Source organism: Chrysochloris asiatica, unplaced genomic scaffold (genome assembly GCF_000296735.1).
Source record: "Chrysochloris asiatica unplaced genomic scaffold, ChrAsi1.0 scaffold00030, whole genome shotgun sequence".
Classification (NCBI taxonomy): domain Eukaryota; kingdom Metazoa; phylum Chordata; class Mammalia; order Afrosoricida; family Chrysochloridae; genus Chrysochloris; species Chrysochloris asiatica.
The window spans coordinates 2,298,025-2,318,323 of NW_006408548.1; the positions used below are offsets into that span (position 1 = coordinate 2,298,025).

Sequence of the window (20,299 nt, forward strand, 5' to 3'; positions counted from 1 at the left end):
CTATTATGCAACCCTCTCTACTTCCATATAGGCTTGACATTTTCCATGTTAAAAAAACAAGCAAGGAAGTCCAACTGACTACTAGAAGAACAAGCAACTTGTTCACCTGGGAGCCATCAAGGCAAGTGGTCAGGTCCCCTCAGGACAAACTCCCTTCCAAGACTAAGACTCAATGGGAATACACAAGCAGACATGCGCTCTGACTAGTGACCACATTGGTCACCAATAAGGGGAAGTGAGGGAGAAACAGCAATGAAGCTGCAAGCTAAGTCCTACCACATTCAATAGACTCCTGTGAACCCAGGTGGAGAACTGGTTGGCCAGCAGTATGGCAAGATCTGGGGACTCGTGGGCCCAGAGTCCGTGACATAGCCACAGAGGACTATAGTGGAGAGTGAAGCATCCAGCTGATAAGAGGGCATATGCACAAGAATACCCACACTTGCAGATCATACCCACTTGACCTGGCTTCAATGGCTGGATGATTAGAACTCAATTAGAAGAAAGAAGAGGGAAAAAAGAGTAATCTGATACAATTTGATGAACTTGACCTACACCTATGGAAGCAGTAAAGGAACAAGTCTTTACAGCGAGGATCACCTCCACCCCGTCAGTACACAGGATCGTCAGGAATGATGGACAACTTGGACATTGGCTACCCAAAGTATGTGTGTTGGGGGGGGAGGGGGCTACAAAGGCAAGAAGTGACTGGCTTATAAGCTTTCAAGAGGGAGCCTAGATCCAGAGGGCTCGGAGGAAGGTAAAATCTCCAATGAGTAGTATCCTATCTGTCTGGGCGGTGCTGATGAAGAGGAGATGGGGATAGTACTCATGTGGTACAATAGTGAATAATTAATATCAAGCCTGACTGTGAGGGTTGGAAATGTAAAGGTAGATGTTTTGTAGCAAAGGAGAGGAGTGGTTGACTTTGCAAATCAGGAGTGGAGGTCCCTGGGATCATCAAAGGAAAAGAGTGGAAAGCAGGATCCTACCCAGAGAGACAGTGATGCCAGAGATGGAAGCAGATACGATGACGTGGAGAGATGGAGCGGCTGGGGACTCTAGACCCAGAGAGGGCGAGGGGCTGTGTGCTGACGACCGGGGGGGGGGGCAGGCTTGCAGGGTATACCGTTTGGTTGTTTGATGATGCATGGAGGGGATTGTAAGCATGGCAATGAAATGATATATGATAGGATGAATGTAAAGCTAATGTTCTCCCATGTAAACTATCACATAATTCACAATAAAACTTTAAAAACAAAAACAAGCAAATAAACAAATCCTTCCAGCCCTTTTAATCTCTTTTAGATCTTGGAAGTAATTGACTCAAAATACAACCAAATCCTGTAGATTGCATCTGGCCTCATTCACATCATAGAAATGAGGATTTACAATGCATAGGATCATTACATCAGATCAGGGCTGGTCACATGAGATCACATCATGGGGGAAGTGATTATATTAAATCTTTTCATGGGCAATCGTTGTTAAGTTCCACTGAGTCAGTTCTGACTCATATGGATCCTGTACAGGGTATCCAAGGAGTGGCTGGTGAGTTTGAACCACCAACCCTCTTAACCACTGAGAATTCAGGCCATCCAAGTTGATGCCAAACCTTAACTATCACACCTGGGTATATAATCTTCCATAATTCTCATTAAAACAGACCTCTTCCATAGAAAAAGTGTAGATAAATAAAAGCAAACAGTTAACACCTAGGGAGGGGGCTGAGGAGGTGAGTGAGATGGGAATGTGTGGTTTGCTTTGAATGTTTCTCTGTTCATCTCTTGAGCTGTTTGTTTTGCTTCAACAAGCGTATATTATAACCAGAGTCCTGGTGTGACATTGTGGGTTAATGCGCCAGACTGCAAAGCCATTTGAACTGCAAGGTCGGTGGTTCAAGCTCACCAGTTGTTCCTCAGAAACCCTATACAGGGTCACTATGGGTTGGAATTGACACAACGGCACTTAACAACAACAATATATTATAACCTTTTGTGAAAGAAAGCAGTAGCCAGTCAATTATACTAAATAATAATAATAAAAAAAAAAAGAGGTAGGTTTTCACAAACAACAACACTTCCTAGTGGAGAAGTGTCCTCTCAACACTAGAAAGCAGAATCAATAAATATTTGCTGAGGGCCTACTATGTGCTAAGTGCTTGTCACATATGAAAACATGTTTTAAAATTCTATAGAATTCTATAGAATGTTCTCTGGGCCATATATGCTTTTACCAAACAGCTGATCCCAGGGTTACAATGGCAAATAAAGTCTCATCCCTGCTCTCAGTGCAGAGCAATTTCTAGGAAGGACACTAGTTTATAATGCACTGCCCCCTTCTGCTGATCCCCAAAATATCCCAACCAAAGAAAAGCTTTCTGTTGTATCTTGAGAGGAGGTTTGGCCCACCCAAAGAGTCGGGTGACTGTTGGGTAAGTCACCTTGGTGGTGGTGATGGTTGTGTGCCGTGGAGTTGGTTCTGACTCATAGTGACCCTGTACAGGGTTTCCAAGGCTGTAAATCTTTAGGGGAGCAGAAAGCCTCATCTTTCTCCCACGGAACAGCTGGTAGTTTTGAACTGCTGACCTTCAGGTTCACAGCCCGATTCGTAACCACTACACCACCAGAGCTCCTTATATATATGCTTAAAGAATACATATATATATATGTTTAAAGTATATCTATATCCACATATGCATCTATCCATTTAAAGCATATAGCATTAGCGATTGTATATTTATTTATTTCATAAACAGTATCACTGTATATATTAATCAAACACTTATACAAGGGGCTCTGGTATCGCAGTGGTTACCAGAGCTCCTTATTCAGGGAAAAATCAGTGTAAATGACTGACTGCTACAGTGGGTGTCTGTCCTTCAGCATGCAAAACATGCTGTGTCTTGAAGAGGAAAGGAGATGGGATAAAGGGTGGTGATGTGCCCTGGAGTCGGTTCTGACTCACAGCTCCTTACGGGGTAGGTAGTAGTTACAGGACGAGGAAGTCCAACGAAGAACATGGGACCTAAGCTCTGAGAGCTGTGGTTACTTCTCACTCTTCCCAGGACAGCCCTGGGGCCAGCTGCTCCTGGGCTTGAAGGGGTGTCCCAGGGGCATGTCCTCTAGCCAGAAGAAACTTTTTGTCATGGGGCCTTGCCATTATTTCATTAGGACAGAGTAGTTTCTGATAAAACCTCCTGTGCTTATAAATAAAGGAGCTCTAGGAGTCCTGGAGATTCCATAGGATCAGTACAGGACTGTAAACCACAAGGTTGGCAGTTCGAGCCCACCATCCACTCCACAGGAAAAAGATGAGGCTTTCTACTCCCACAAAGATTTACAGCCTTGGAAATCCTATACAGGGTCAGTATGAGTCAGAACCGACACAACAACACTTAACAACAATGACAAGAGTCCCGATGTAGTTCTGTAGGATAAGCGCTGAACTGCTAACTGCAAGGACACAGGTTCAAACCCATCAGCTGCTCCTTGGAAACGCTATACAGGGTCACTATGAGGGACCAGTCACTGGAGAAAGATATCATGTTTGGTAAGGTGGAGGGTCAGAGAAAAAGAGGAAGACCCCCAATGAGATGGATTGGCTAAATGGCAGCATCGATGGACTCAAGCGTGGCAACAGTGGTGAGGTTGGCCCAGGATTGGGCAGTGTTTCATTCTGCTGTGCACAGGGTCGCTATGGGTGGGTACTGACTCGATGGCACCTAACAACAACAACAACATGAGTCTGTGAGAGCTTGATGGCACTTAACAACAACAATAATGCAGTAAGGAGCTCTGGTAGCATAGTGGGTTACGAGTTGAGCTGCTAACCACAAGGTCAGCAGTTTAAATCTACCCTTCATTCCGTGGGAGAAAAATGAGGCTTTCTGCTCCCATAAAGACTTATAGCTTCAAAAACCCTATAAAGGGTCACTATGAGCAGGAACCGACTCCACAGCACATCACCACCACTACTACCAGTAGTGCAGTGGGTTAAGCATTGGGCTACTAACTGTACAGTGGGCAGTTCAAACCTACCAGCAGCGCTGAGGAAGAAAGGTAGACAGAAGGGAGGCACCAAGTGGACAGGCTCTCAAGTCTGAACTTTGAATGAACATTTCTCCCACATTCATTTCATTTTATCCACTGAGCACATTTTATCCATTACAGCTCAAAGTGGGGCCAATGGGAATAAAACTCTAGCAGTCAGCAAAGTAAGGTTAAGGATGAGAAGGAATGGAAACAATGATGAAAACAGTCAGATAGAGTCTGCTCTATACCAGTGTGTGACTATCCTTAACATTTCATGGACAGTAGCTCACTTAATCCTCACCACAATCCAACAAGGTTAGTAGTATTGTCTCTAGGATGGGGCTTCAAAAAGTTTCATGTAAAAATTCCATCATCTTTTAATTCCAGTTTTCAAGAACTTTCTAAAGGCCCCTTGTACTTTACAGATGAGGAAACTGAGGCACAGAGAAATTAGTAAGTGACAAAGCTAAATTCACACCCAGTTAGGCCGAATCATGAGACTTTTTGTATAAGATACAGCACCAAGGTTGTTGATGTGACCTCAGTGAACTTTCCCAATGGCCCTATTCTACAGATGGAAACAACTGAGTCTTAGAAGGATTAAGTACCTTGCCCATGGTCTCCCAGAAGATGATTACTTACACTTATAATAAGCAAATTGCAAATAATGATACATGGTAGCCACAAATTTCTCAACAGGATAGCCTCCTATAACCGGTGTGAGGTTTTCTTCACATTGTATTTTGCATTCCAGAACTTCTACGTAATGATCTGAAAGAACACACACAAACTTTCAGGCCAGGGCATTCATCACTTGGTATACGATACCACTTTTGGTGCAAAAAATAAAGGTAAAAGAAAAAATCTTTTCAATGCTTATAACAAAGGGGTAACATTTTACATATACAGAAAGCTCCAGAAAATCAATAAGAAAAAGACAAATAAGAAAAAAAAAATCCCCAGTAGAAAAACAGCAAAAGGGAATTCTTAAAATGACTAGTATGCTCCCCTAAAATACACAGGCAAACTGGCTGTTAACATCTGGTTACACCAAGTGTCAAGGAGGGAATGGTGAAACTTCACACTCTGGTTTTCTATCAGTGGAAGCAAGAGAGGACCACTTTTCAGAAATTAACTTGGCAAAATTTATCAGAGGTAAAGATATCTGTATTCTCTGAGTCAGTGGTCTGCTTATAAGAAATTTCTTCAGATAAGGCACACCATGTGAGTCCCTGCCCCATGTGGCTCCTCTACACCTCTATACGTTCTCCCTTTGTAAATAAGTCCTTTTTGAATTATCCTAGTTTAGGTGTGCCAGTCAGAACCATGACTAATGCAGGAGACTGATTTTTCCTTTGGTGCATTTCAAATTCTATAGTATATGCATATACTACCTATTCAAAAGTAAAAGTAGGAGGTTAAACAGAATGGACTCAACCAGGTGAGACACATTCCACTGGAATTAAGGACATCAGACTCTGCAGTCATACTGCCTTGATCAAATCCCCAGCTCTTTACATGAGAGTCATAAGCACATTACTTAGCCTCCCTGTGCCTCCACCTTCTCAAGCTGTAAAATGAGGAGAATGCTAGGACCTTCCTCATGGTGATGGTGAAGAGCCATGGAGTTGGTTCCCACTTACAGCAACACTGTAGAGGATTTCCAAGGCTGGAGATCTTTATGGGAGCAGAAAGCCTCATCGTTCTCCCTCATGGCAGCTAGTGGATTTGAACTGCTGACCTTATGATCAGCACAATGCATAACCTACCATGCCACCAGGGCTAGGGTTGCAAAAATGAAATAATGTGTACACATAAGGAGCACAGAACAGAGCACTGCATCTAGAAAGAACTGAATAAATGTTCCCTTTTCTAATGACTTTTTTTCTATAATCAAAATATTGCTGCTCCAAGTAAGCACCCTTTTCCCGTTCCTTTATTCTGTGTGTGAGGAGTACTTCCTGATGCTATAAGCCTGAGGGAGCCTGGGAGGAAGAACCCCTGACTAGCAGAGGAACACTAGATAAAAGATGCTGAGTGAGAACCAGGTGTGGAGCAACAGTGGCAGTTAGCATCATAAACATGGTGCATTTAAAGAGTGAACCCTATAGACTTCAGGTAATAATATAAACTTTGTTATTGTTGTGAAGTGCTGTCAAGTCAGTTCTGAGTCACAGCAACCCTGTATAGGGTTTCCAAGGATTGGCTGGTGAGCTTGAACCACTGACCTTGTGGTTCAAACCAGCCTTGCAGTCCAGTGCATCATACCAGTCCATAGCATCACACCAGGACTCCTATAAATATGACTTTATTGTTGTTGTGAGACTTTAGGTAATAATAATGTACCATATTGGTTTGTCAGCTGTAACATGTAACACTCATGATGGAAATTTTCCATAGCAAAAAGTGTTCTGTTTTAAAAAGAAAAAATGGTACTCTAGGAAAACAGAACCATTAACAAAAAAAGGTGAAAACCCTTGGAAATGGGAAATTTACATGTATTTCCATATTGCAGAATTTTGAAGAGCCTTTAACCACTGAATCACAGGTCAGCAGTTCAAACCCACCAGCTGCTCCTTGAAAAGAGTTGGTACTGACTCGACAGCACTTAACAACAACAACAAGCATTAAAGTGCAGAGTGATTCCCTGAGAGAGACAAACAAGGGCACAGCTATTTCCCAAACTCATTTGGTCAGGGTACCCTTTCTAGTAGTTGTAGTTGTAGGATTAGCATTCCCCAAACCACTTGGGGAAATCTTCTCTTGGTGAATGCAGTGACCCTGTCCACTTCAGAAAAACTCTTGGAACATCTAGGGAATAAGTTGGTAGTGTTGCAAGTTTTCTCACTTTCTTCACTCTTCTTTCCTATATTTTGTAAACTTCCTATAATGAGCACACATTGTTATAGAATGAGAAAAATAATGTATTTTCCTATAACCTTAATGATGACTTCCATACGGTTTCTTCTACCTTTGTGTGTGTTGCAAAATTTCCTTAATCAAAGGTATCTCAGGGAATGTGAGTCACTCTGAGTTGCTCTTGGGACCATTTTTATTGTTCCTGAAAGCTTGTGGGGAATCTCTAATCAAGCAGTAAATAGACTCTTTATTGACCTCCTTCCCAAAGCCTGCGCTTGAAAGGTATACTCAACTATTTTACCAACAGTATCTTCTCAATCAATGGCTTACCTATTCAGGTGTCAGCTACCCCCAGGTACCCATTAATATTTAAGCTCAAAACTTCCTCAGAGGCCACTCAAGTCACCTAGAAGGCATGCAAAGAGATAACAGAGGTACAAGGAAGACAGATTCCAGCTATTTCATTTACCTCCAGGATACATTCCACCACCCACCTGCTATGGAGAGATAGAAATCCTTGAAGTCTTTGATTTCCCTGGAGCCTTCACAGGCTGCGAGACACCCATAAAAGGTTTTGAAGAAGTCAGGAAGGGCCAGCTCCATGTCTGTGACAGAAGTCCTCCAGTTCTCCCCATTGTACGCCCGCACCGCTCGGATAAACAGGCTCTGAAACACAAAGAGAAGCAAGTGCAGTTTGCTCCCAGCCATAGACTGAGGTGATTTTGTACTTCCCAGAGGAATCAAGACCATCATCAAGCTCCACTCTCATTGCTCAGTGCCACTGAGTTGGTACTGACTCATAGCAACCCTATGCACACCAGAATAAAACAATGTCCGATCTTGGGCCAACCTCACAATCACTGGCTACGACTGAGCCCATTACTACCACCACTGTGCCAATCCATCTCATTGAGGGTCTTCCTCTTTTTCTCCAACCTTCCACTTTACCATATCTGATATCCTTCTCCAGAGACTGATACCTCCTGAAAATATGTCAGAAGTATGAGAGATGAAGTCTCGCCATCCTGGCTTCCAAGAATCATTCTGCCTGTACTTCTTCCAACACAGATTAGTTTGTTCTTTTGGCAGTCCATGGTACTTTCAATATTCTTCTCCAACACTTTAACTCAAATGCATGAATTCTTCTACAGTCTTCCTTATTCACTATCCAACTGTCATATACATATGAGGTTATTGAAAATACCATGACTTGGATCAGGCGTACCTTAGTACTCAAACTGACATCTTTGTTTTTCAACACTTTGAAGAGATATTGTGCAGCAGATTTGCCTAATGCGATGTGTTGTTTGATTTCTTGACTGCTGCTTCCATGAGTGTATTCACGGTTGATCCGAGCAAAATGAAGTCTTTGACAACTTCAATCTTTTCTCCATTTATGTCTCCACACTATTAATGCTGCAGAAACCACATCAGCCTTAATGAAATATGAAGCCAACTGACCTCATATTTATATGCAAACTTACTTTATATCCAGATGTCTACCCTCGCAATGGGTAAATTTTTTTATTTAGTTTTTTAATTCAAAACCTAGGTAGAGTTTGATATCAAAATGAAAATTTAATCACAGATAAGGCAAAATCATAGTGGCAAGAATCAGATCAGTGTTGGCCAGGGATCTGAGGCTAGGGCAAGCAAGGGGTTAACTGCAAAGGGGCATGAGGGAACTTTTTGGAGGTGTTCAATATATGGGGGAACCACAATGCTAGTGAGGTGTGCACACAACAGAAGGGTCAACAGTTCGAGATTGAAAGGGCAGCATTTACCTAGGACAGAATTCAGAAGGGTAAGGAAAGAAGGGGGAAAGGAACCAAGAATCACAGGGAGGAAGTGGGGCAAGTGAGGTTACAGTGAGGGATTGAGATCACTGAAATGAAACAAAGTATATGATTTACTGGATGTAAAACTGATGATCTGCTCTATAAACCTTCACTCGATTCACAATTTAAAAATTTTTTAAATTATTTATCATGATTACAGTAAACGTTAGATGACTATATACATTTGTTAAGACTCAACATACTAGTAGATATATGACAAATACATTGTAGCTCATTAAAGCTGAGTTTTAAAATGTATCAAGAAAAAGATAGAAGCTTGAGAAGAAGTATCTGATATCACTCTCCTCTCCTACGTCCCCCTCCCCATCCCATGCATCAACACTAGTTATGGGGGAGGGCGGTCAGCTACCAAGTAGAAAATGTCAAAGAGTGTCTGCTAGTTGTTGACTGGACCAGACAGAAGAGAAATAACTTAGGCTGACAAAACCTCTTAGTTTCACAAGATATAAGTAGTGCTTTGGGATACATGTGAGAACCTATTAAGTTGGAGGGCCCAGGGCGCCTTGGAAACAAGCATGGGACTCTCCATGTGGAGATCCTTTATGGCTGCTCCAGGATGGCGGAATTTGAGGATTACCCCTTGGATCTGAAATGTTCACCAAGCTTTGTTGCTAAGTGCCCTCTAAAACCCTTAATTTTATCTCCCTTAAGTCCTTGAGTGATGCAATTATTAGCCAAGAGCTTGGCCATTCAAACCCACCCAAAGGTGCCTTGAGAGACTGGTAATCTGCTCATGAAAGGTCAGTCTTGAAAATCCTAAGGAGCACTTCTCCTCTGTACACATGGGGCCACTATGAGACAACAACTAACTAACAACAACAAACCTGGGCGGGCAACATCCCCTGGAAACAGGACAGGCAGAGAATGGATGGGGCCTTGCCTGGAGGCTGGGATGGCAAGTAGTCACGCCAAGCAGCTGGCTGTGTAGAAGCAACAGGGAGGAAACCAAGCAGAGAGTGGGAGCCCCCTAGGTTCATAGCAGGGTAACCTAGCTATGCCCAGAAGGCTCTAAAGAAGGAAGAAAGATCTTCTTGATTTCCAGTTAAATGCAGCACACTGACCACATGCGTTCAGCTCTGCAATCCAAGCCCTGTGAAAAAGACGGTAAAACAGTAAAAACCCTTTTTATGGGAGAAAGGGAGAGAAGAAAGCAGCAGGCAAAAGATTTCAACAACTTCTCCAAAGACAGGAAGCCAAAGTATCTCAGAGGAGAGTCCAGAGGAGACATGAGCTATGCATCTTGCTCAGTCCTGGAACTGAGATCTGAAAATCTGAAACCAGGCCGGTGGACTCCTAGGTTCCCTCCCAGCACCCACTTGTCCATACAAGAGATCACACTTTCCAAAGCAACTGCTCGCCACATACTGGTGGTTTATTTTAGATTTTGTCCATGAAGGCTGAGCAGTCTGGGACCAGGCATAATGGAGGTCTAGGTTAAGACATGGGGCTGAGGCAGGGGACGTCTTCTGACTCATCTGTGAGACCCGCCACCCAACTCCACAGACAAGCATGGGTATTACACCCTCCCTACAAGACTACAGAAGTTTTTCCCGGAAAACTGAAGGACCCTCAGAAACAGACTTCAGCACATTCTGTCTGAAGGTCCCTGTCAGTGAAAAGGTAAGCTTTAAGTGTTACCACACTGTTATTGTTTTTAAGAGCCATCGAGTCAGTTCTGACTCATAATGAACCTGTATACAGTTCTGAAGGAGCAGCTGTTGAATTTGAACCATTGACCTTGCGGTTCAAACTGACCCTGTGGTCCAGTGCTTTATCCCACAGCGTCTGCTGTAGGATAAAGGACTACAGAGTCGCTATGAGTCGGAACTGACTCCACGGCACATAACCACCACCACCTTAACATATATATGTGTTACTTTGAGGTTGCCCATGTTTCCTAGTTTTGTCAAAGATGGATATTTATGTTGTTACTTCTTGTGTTACTGGTTGTTATCAATTAAATTGTGTCCCACCCCAAAATATATGTTGTCATTCTAATTCCTATACTTGTGAACTATGTAACCCTTTTTGGGAATATGGGTTTATTTGTTTTGTTTTGTTTTTAATTAGGTATTAGATCATACCTGAGTAGGGTGGGTTCTAAACCTTATCACTTCTAAGTTATAAAAAGCACATATTAGAAATCGAGAAGAGCACACATGGGGTATGGCAGATGCCGCATGAGGCTCATCTACAAGTCAAGAAATCAGAGAATGTCAGGGACACCTATAAGAAAGGAATTGAAATGGATGAGATGCTGATTTGAACTTTCAACTTTCAGAACCATGAGAAAATGATTTCTGTCCTTTAAAGCCGCCACACTGCTCATCCTTGGATTATTTCCAAGACACACCTTTCCTTCACCGTCTTAAAACTGAATGCTCAAATAATCATATTTCTAAAATCAACATGTAAAAATCTGTAAGTGGATAAATTTTGTGCTCAAAGTCAATCATTTCTATTTTCATAATATTCATAAAATGTCTCAAAAACCACTAGCAGTCCTTAGATATAAATAGCTGTTAACTGAGATATACTTCTTTAATGATTCACAGTGAATTTTTAAATGTCTTTTCTAGCCATAGTCGCTAAACTCCTGAAGGGTACTAGGTACAAGAAGGTGGGGAACACACTGATGGATTATAAGATTCAGTTGTGAGTGACTGTTAACAGGGCTAAATGTGATTGGTTAATTTTGCCATCCTGCTGGTACAAAATGCGCCAATCCAGAATCAGAGAGATCTTGCTACCATCAAGGAAGAAAGGCCAGGAGTGGAGAGTGTTCCTTGGACCGTGAGATCCCTGCATGTTGAACCTCTGATCCAGAAGACAGAGCTGTGGAACCAAGAGCCAGAGCACCGGACAGAGTGGTGGGTTTCCCAGCCCACAGAGCAAACAAACCTGACTGCCTTTGGGCAGGAGGCTCACTTGTGGAGTGGGTGCCTTTAGGCACTTCGTTAGGGAGCTAGTTTTACTGACTCATGGAGCTAGAGCTTAATGCCTTTGGAGCGTCCTGAAGGCATTAGGGTGGTGGTGGTGATGTGCCGTGGAGTCGGTTCCGACTCATAGCTACCCTGTACAGGGTTTCTGAGGCTGTATATCTTTATGGGAGCAGAAAGCCTCATCTTGTTCCTGCAGAACAGCTGGTAGTTTCGAACTGTTGACCTTGCAGTTCACAGCCCAATTCATAACCACTACACCACCCCTAAAAGAGCTTTGTAACATCGCCAGAGGAGGGTAGAAGTCAGGCCAAGCAGCTGGCTGAGGGCCAGAGAGAGGTCTACTTGTAGGCACAGCTGAGGAGAGGTTGTCCTGAGAAGAAACTGCCCTGAACACTGCTGACCCGGAATTGTAACCTGTTAATTTCCCTAATAAATCCCGTAACTGTGTGTTTAATGCAATGAATTATCAAAGCCAGCTGAGTAGCGAGTGCTGGTGCATTATTTTATACAGTGCAATGACCTGTGGTGTGAACATCCAAACATACCTCATATGACTTGGTTTCCAAGTCTTTAATGTAGTCCTCAGCATCAGGCAAGCTCTTGTAATATGCCATGTTTCTCTTCATCATCTCGTCATCAGGATGCTTCAGTAGAAAGGTGTGTGCAGCTGCAATGGCTTTCGGAAGATTATTTGCCTAAGTACAGAGAAGAAACATAAAAGTTACTCAATGGATGTTGAGTGGTGATTTTTGACAAAACAAGACATTTATGTTCAGATCTTCAGTAATTTTATGTTGATACACACTGTTTCCAGCAAGGGGTTCAGATTACAAAGCCTCTCAAGAATGATCCGACCACTCTGGATGAGTGTTTTTTTTCCCTTGAAGGTGACTGTTTGGATGGTATCTATGTTCCTTTTCCCATCTACTCTCCATCTCCAACCTGCTCTGTACTGCAGGAAGCTAGTCTGGATGGACTACAACCATGGACTTCCTTGCTTTCTAACGTCCCACTGGACTCACCAATGAGAAGTTTCAATAGAAGATGAAAGAAAGAGAAGAGAGTAAGTGTGAGTTACTTGGGGTCCAGGCTACCTCCCAGCACAGTCACCTCAGACTGCTGTGTCCCTTAACTGAAAGCCATAGCTCCTCTCAACATGGCCCCCTCCATTCTCTTGCCCCTTATGATCTAGGGGGTGATCATGGGTGGTGGTGGTAGTTGTGTGTCACCGAGTCGGTTTTGATTCATAGCAACCCTGTTTTCGAGGCTGTAAATCTTTATGGGAGCAGAAAGCTTCATCTTTCTCCATGCAAGCAACAGGTAGATTCAAACTACTGATCTTGTGGTTAGCAGACCAGCTCATAATCCACTACGCTATGGGGATTCCTTTGGGGGTATTGGTGGCTCAGTGGTTGAATTCTTGCCTTCCATGAAGGACATGTGGGTTTGATTTCCCAGCCAACACACCTCAAGGGCACTCACTACTTCATCAGTGGAGATTTGTGTGTTGCTATGATGCTGAACAGGTTTCCGTGGAGCTTCTAGACCAAGACAGACAGAAGAAAGGACTGATGATCTACCTTAGAAAAATCAGCCAGTGAAAACCTTATAGACCACAAAGGTCCAATCCCATTGTGAATGGGGTACCCATGAGTCAGGGCTAACTTAAAAATGGCTAACAACAATATACTCCACAGTTACTAGCTCTGGAGAGTCCTGGTGTGGTGCTGTAGGTTAATGCACCAGACTGCAATACCGTTTGGACTGCCAGGTTGGTGGTTTTTTTTTTTGTTTTTTTTCTGAAGACACATGCACATAGTTTATTGGATGGTTTGCATAGCACTTTTAATACCAAAAATGTGTTTACATTATAATAGTTTACAACTCTCTAGTCATTTTATTCAGTACAAAGTAATCTGATATCATGTTCTTTAGCACTTGAAATTTCTCAGCTCTATGACATACATAATAAAACATCTTACAAAGATATGCACAGGTATACTAGTCAAGTGCTTCCTTAACCAACTTGGGTGAGATTTAATTGTGAATCAGTAATATAGAGACAAGATTTTGAAAAATAAGCAAAGTAATCTGTTCTCGTTTCAGTTCTCTACAAATACCATTTCTCTTTGCATTTAGTATATTTATAACTTTATTACAAATCATATAAATCACGAGGTGGTATTTCCACACCTTAACAGCAGCTCACCAGCTGCTCTTCAGAAACCCCACACAGGGTCGCTATGGGTTGGAATCGACTTGACAGCACTTAACAACAACAACAACTAGCCCTGGGGCATGTACTATCCCTTGTGGATTCCCCACACCCCACAGACATCTTTGTAAATAATCATGTTATTAAACTTTCCTCAAATTACTCAATCTGACCACCCAATAAGACATGTGTCATTCCTGCTGATACCTGGAACAATACACTGATGTTCTCCAAAATCTCCCACAGAACATTCCCAAGTACTGCTTCTTCATCTTACATTCTCAGTCATCCCTGCTGTCTTCTCACATATTCATTTATTCACTGTTTGTTAGAACAAACAGTTGTTGGAAGCCTCCTATACAAGGGGGCTTTTAAAAGTTTGTGGAAAAATCCCATTATCTTAGAATCAATTTTTCCACAAACTTTTTGAAGGTCTCTCACATGTTAGGCACTGTTCTAGAAAATGGATCTATAACAATGAGCAAAAAAAATAGAATTAAAACAAATCCGTGCCTTCCTGGGCCATATATTCCAGTAAATTCTCCCTGTCTCCATGCAACCTCAACTAAGAACCTTTTATGTTCCACCACACACACCCTGTCTTCCCATTTTTCGTACCACACTGTATCTCAATTAATGTGTCATGCTTTGGTGGTGCTGCAGGATAAACACTGAACAGCTAACTGCAAGGTTGTTAATTTAAATCTACAAGCTGCTCCGAGGGAGAAAGATAAGGCTGTCTGCTCCCACAAAGATTTAGTCTCTGAAACCCTATATAGCCTCACTAAGAATCAGAACAGAATAAATGGCAATGGGTTTAGGGTTTTTTGTTTTTCTTTTTTGGAGGTGTGTGTTATTAATATCCATATTCCTGGTGTCTGATACAGGACCTAGGACAATGCAGGACCCTGTAAATATTGATTACAATACAACGCCATTATAGTCTACATAATTCTGTAATAAATTAATTCATTGATTCCCTTTCCTCTCCTCCCCATTTATGCAGTGATCAGCTGTTTCTGAGTTTCACTGCTGTAAAGAGTTAGGTGTCAAGTCAGAACACAGATTACTCGTATGGTACAAAGAGTTAAAGAGGTAAATACTTTTATATACACAGTCCTTCAGTAACAGTGATCTACAGATAGATACACAGGCTGAATAAGTGTGGGAGGGAGTCTGGGAGTATATCCACAAATATGTAAAGGTTTGGCAGAGGCTCTCTGTACATGGGTATTTTCACCTTTGCAGCAAATAGATCCATGAATGTGGTGGAGCATACATTGGGCAGAATTAAGAGAACTTCTTAGAGATTACCAAACACCTTGAGGGAATGATTTGCTGTGCCTGGAGGCTTGGTTTGGGATCATAGTCTCAGGGGACACCATGATGGTCAGTTAGCATCACATAGTCCACAGAAACCATGTTTTAGGTCCTACTTTGATAAGTAGTGACTATGATCTTAAAAGCTCATGGGCGGCTATCTGAGGTGCATCTATTAGTCTCTCCCTGTTCAGAGGAGAGAAGAGTAATAAAAACACTTGGACTAATGGACCATGTAGACATCAGTCTCCACGACTCTGAGACCAGAAAAACTAGATGGTGCCTGGCTACCTACTACCAACTGCTCTAAAAGGGATTGCATTAAAAAGTCCTAGAAAGAGTGGAAACAATGTGGAACAAAGCTCAAAAGCATAAAAAAAAAAAAAAAAAGAACAGGCTTACTAATCAGACAGGGATAGGTGGAATCCCAAGAGTATGACCCTTAGTCACCCTACAGATCTGGAACTGAACTCACCCACATGGCTCAGCTTTCAGTCAAGTAGCAGGTAAGTACATAGGGGGACAACAATATAGAGGTATGCACACGCTATGGGTCGGAAACGACTCTAAGGCACTTGACAACACCACCACCACCGTAGAATGGTCATCCATTTGAGATCAAAGGGGCAGCATTTACCTAAGGACAAAATTCGTAAGGTTAGGGAAATAAGGAGGAATGGATACAAGAAAAGCAAGGAGAAAGTGGGATAACTGAGGTTACATTGAGGAGAGAGCAATCGAGATGAAACTATGTGTACGATTTTTTTAATGTAAAATGACCTGGTCTGTAAACCTTCGCTGAATTCGCAGTAAAAATTACATATATTTACACACACATAAATTACGCATATAGCAAAAGCCCTTTTCTCTTGGGAAAACTTAGCAGCTGTGAAGAAATGGGCATATTTGAGGGAGGGAGCTGCAGGGATGGGTGTGGCCTGGAAGAAAAAGGAGGAGAAAGACGGAATCCCCCTAGGCTCAAAAAATGTTTCGCTTAAGATCTGGAGTAGCATTAAGATCATGAGCCCTGGAGCTTCTAGTGGCATCCTTGTTGGCAAAAGTCAGGAAGGCAGAAGGCCTCAGGGAGGAATGGTGTGTTTTGTACTGGTTTCTAGGGGCCAGGCAAACAGGATGCAGACACACGATCACCAACCAAAGTCCCCCAGACTGATAACTGGCCTCTGTTCCCCACGCATACTGCAGCCCTGGTCCAGGACTCAAGCACAACTGATGAGGGACGAGAAGGTGCGTCTACATATGCACAGGGAGTCTCCAGCCCTTCCAGAAGGTACTTAGAGCAGGAAGCAGGGATATCAGTTTGGGGAGAGACAATAAAGGGATATTTGGGTCACTCTGGATTTCTAAAACTCATCGGATCGCACATATGTGTACCAAATTGCCCCAGAATTGGTGTCAAGTCATTGCGACACCATGACAGTGGCCCTATTGTAGGTGTAGCTGGTGGAGAGGTGGGCAGACACCCAAATATCAATGTTAATATTCAAAGAATGCTGATCAGACGCATGTGGCGGGGCTGTCTGAAAGAGTTCTACAGAGAGCTTACACAACTTGGCCAGAAAAAGCTGGACTGGCAAAGAGAAAGAAGGGAAGAGGTGTGTGAATGCACCCTTTTAAAACAGTTGCCAATGAAAATAGATTCTCTGATTTCCAGAAGACCACCTGAGAGATACAGAATTGGATTTTGACAGCCCCTAACACAGGACCTGAGACTTTTTTTTTTTTTTTTCCAAAGGAACCTCTTCTGGAAAAAAAAGTGATCTTATTCATATCAACTCTGGCTCTGCCAAACAGAACACAGGGCCACACCAACAACACTTTAATCCCTGGGTAGTGTAAACGGTTAACACAAGCAGATGCTAACCAAATGTTGGAGATAGAAGTCCACCCGGAGCCGCCCGGAAAATAAGACCTAGCGATTTACTTGTGAAAAATCTGTCACTGAAAAGCACCAAGGAGCACAGTTCTATTCTGACACTCATGGGGTTGCTATGAGTCAGCGTCCACTTGATACCAAGTGGTTGGTTATTGGTTTTCTACAACATTACACATCTAAGTATCCTTCCCTCACTGCGATGGTTCATGCCTACCTTCTCTAGCCCCATATTCAACTCAGGCATTTTTCTTTAATCACTGAAATAAAGGCTCTTAGGAGCGTGGTTAAATCAGAACGTCACAGTTACAATTACCTATACCCTGCTATTACCAGCCTTCAGCACCAACCCTCAGTATCTACCTCCAACCTTCAGGTGCCATGGAGAATGGATATGACTGAGCTAATCATTTTCTCCCTACCTATAAACAAACCTTGGATCTATAAACATCACTGGAGTTAAAACAATTAAGTAAACCATACAATATCATCCCTGTTTTAGTGATATTTTCAGTTAAAGCAATTTAAGTGGACATTCTGCCTTATTAATAAGATTCTTAATTTTTTCCTGTTTCTGTGGATTGAGTTGTACACACATATACACATATGTATTGAAGTCCTGGTCCTTGTACTTGTAGATATGATTCTATTTGGAAACAATTTTTTTCTTCTGTGATGCTAATGAGACCATACAAGAATAGGGTGGGTTCACATCAGAGTCATAAACAGAGTAGAAAAGACACAGATGCACACTCAGTTGGCATCGAGATGTCAGGGGAGGGCCCATCTACATGCAAAGGAATGCCAAAGGCTGCCAGCAAACGCCAGAAACACCAAGAGAGGGAGTTAGGCTGAGACCCTAATTTGGATTATTAGCCTCTAAAACTGTGAGAAAATTAATTCTCTTCTTTAAAGTCACCCATTTTTGGTATTTCTGTTATGGCAGCATTAAGTAACTAAGACATCTGTCCTATAAGAGATCCAAAAATATCAAGACAGACTTGTGATTGTCAGAAGACCTATAAAGGGTTGTGAAGAAATGTATGAAATTGCTCATGGTCACATTAAATAAAACATCCTTCTTCTCTCTAGCACTACATTTCTAATCCATATGTATACTAAAGAAATTAGACTTCTTAGTATCTTCAAGTTTAAAAATAAAACATTCCTCTCCCTTAGTTCCCTCCCACCCCTTAATTATGTGACCACCAATTTGGTTCAGACTGTTTTTTATCAAAAGTTACACACACACAAAAAGAGAATTAAGCAGGACATTTTTAGCTTAACAAATAGCACCAGCTACCGTTTTACATTCTTGCAATTTTGTTAATCTTGTGCCCTGATAATATTCTTTTTCATTGCCAAGTTATTCACAAAACTGATAGTTTGAATAAAACTAACCAAACACAGAAATAACACAATGTTTCTCCTATTGAAAGTTTTGTGTTATTTTATTGCTCATATGAAAGTCAGAGACACGTGGCTCAGCCTCAGCGGAAGTATGAAAAACAGATCTTGCAGTTCAAGATCTCAAAGCAAAGTTTTAAGAAAGATTTTAACCTTCAGAGTCTGGAATATGCCCCTATCTATTTTTGTAGTCCTTAAAATCAATGCAATATATTCCTTTTAACATTTTTTTTCCCCAAGAGAAAGAAGAATTTGGACTTTGAGAGAGTTTTCCTGGCAAAACTCTAAGGACTCGCCAAGAGAAATCCTTTATCCAGTAAAACAAGAAATCCATCCCATTCTTAAACCTGTGGGTCCCCACAGTAAAAACTCCAAGGAGACAGAGCCACAGTTCATGGCTATGTTTAGCCTGCACCCAAAGAATTTCAACTGAAGAAGACGAAGACAGACAAGAAAAGAAGGAAGAGAACTGAGTTAAAATCTAGATGGAAGAGATAGCAACGATCGCATACCCAGACAATCAACCCACAAGTCATGCTCCCAAAGGCCGGGATCTGTCCTTCCCAGACCTCAGTTTTCTCCTCTCCATTACTTCATGTCATCACTCGCTTGCGAAAAGGGGCTGTAGGGTAAGCACTGGCCCGCAAGGTCGGTTTGAACCCAAAGGCAGTCGCTCCTTGGAAACCCTATATAGGGTCCTAACGGACTGGTCGGCACTTGACAACCACAACGATAGTCTTCTCTAAAGTAACAGGTAACATTCATCGGACACTTATTGAGGAGGTATACACTGTGCTAGGTGTTCTATGGCTACCTTAGAACAATCCATCAAGAACATTATTCTCATCTCTATTTAAGATAAAGGGGGTCAGGATCCCCAGGCAGGGAAGAGTGGAGGGCGTAGGGTTAAGCAAGGGTGGTGGCCCACGCCCGGGGCGGGGAAGTGGGCGTGGCTGTGCCGAGGGGCGGGCCCGACTTGCCTTGAAGTAGGCGAACTGCAAGAACTTGTACGGCTCCCGGCGCTGGAAGTCAGCCAGCACGTCGCGGCTGGGCTGTGACTGGCGGAACGCTGGGAGTCCCTGCTTGCAGCGCTTGAGGCAGTGCGCGCGGCGGAGCAGGCCCCCGAAGAGGCGCAGCTCGGGGTAGCGGGCGAGTCCAGCGGCGGACTCCGGCTCGGGCTCGGGCGCCGTGCTGCAGTTGAGGTGGCAGAAGGCCTCGCTGTCCCGCAGTAGGCGGTGCAGCCGCAGACTGATCTCCAGGTAGCCCACGCTCTCGGCCCAGTGTTCGCCGCTGTATTGGTCCAGTGCGTGTCGGTAGGCCGACTCGAGAGGCATCAGCTCGTCCCGCGGGAAGCTGCGGAAGCTGTAGCGCTCGTACTGGGCGCGCCCGCCGCGCAGCGCACAGCCCGCGCACAGGAGTGCCAGCAGCGCCGCGGCTGCTCCTCGCCTCGAATCCATTGCGCCCGGCGGAAGGAAGGACGGAAGGGAGCAAGAAGGAAAGGAAGGGGGAGGCCGATGAACTATGGGGAGGCGGGACGCCTGCCTCCGGCCCGCCCCGTCCGGCAGTTGCTCTCCACCCAACTGGGGGTCCAAGCACTGCTTTCTACGTGGGGAAGGTGTCCAGGGGAGGGCGCACTGTCAGTCCGTGGGTTCCTGCACTGTCTGACGCGAGTTTAAGGGCTCCCGTGTCCATTTCCTTAGAGACAGCGGTCTGCAAAATAGATGCAGCCCTAGTGAGATTAGCGCTCCTTGAACTTTAGAATCAGCTGGAGT

The 20,299-nt window shown here is 43.3% G+C and overlaps 1 protein-coding gene across 1 annotated transcript in view; it reads right to left on the minus strand.

The window, feature by feature from the left end:
• CRTAP (cartilage associated protein) overlaps positions 1-20,036 on the minus strand; it is a 33,402-nt gene extending 13,366 nt beyond the window's left edge. The window contains exons 1-4 of the mRNA XM_006851580.1: positions 19,508-20,036; positions 12,240-12,389; positions 7,388-7,559; positions 4,677-4,805 (exon numbers count right to left, since the gene is read on the minus strand). Coding sequence (XP_006851642.1) covers positions 4,677-4,805; positions 7,388-7,559; positions 12,240-12,389; positions 19,508-19,984 — 928 coding nt within the window. The 5' untranslated portion in view covers positions 19,985-20,036. The remainder of the gene's footprint in view (positions 1-4,676; positions 4,806-7,387; positions 7,560-12,239; positions 12,390-19,507) is intronic.
• Positions 20,037-20,299: the final 263 nt, after the last annotated feature.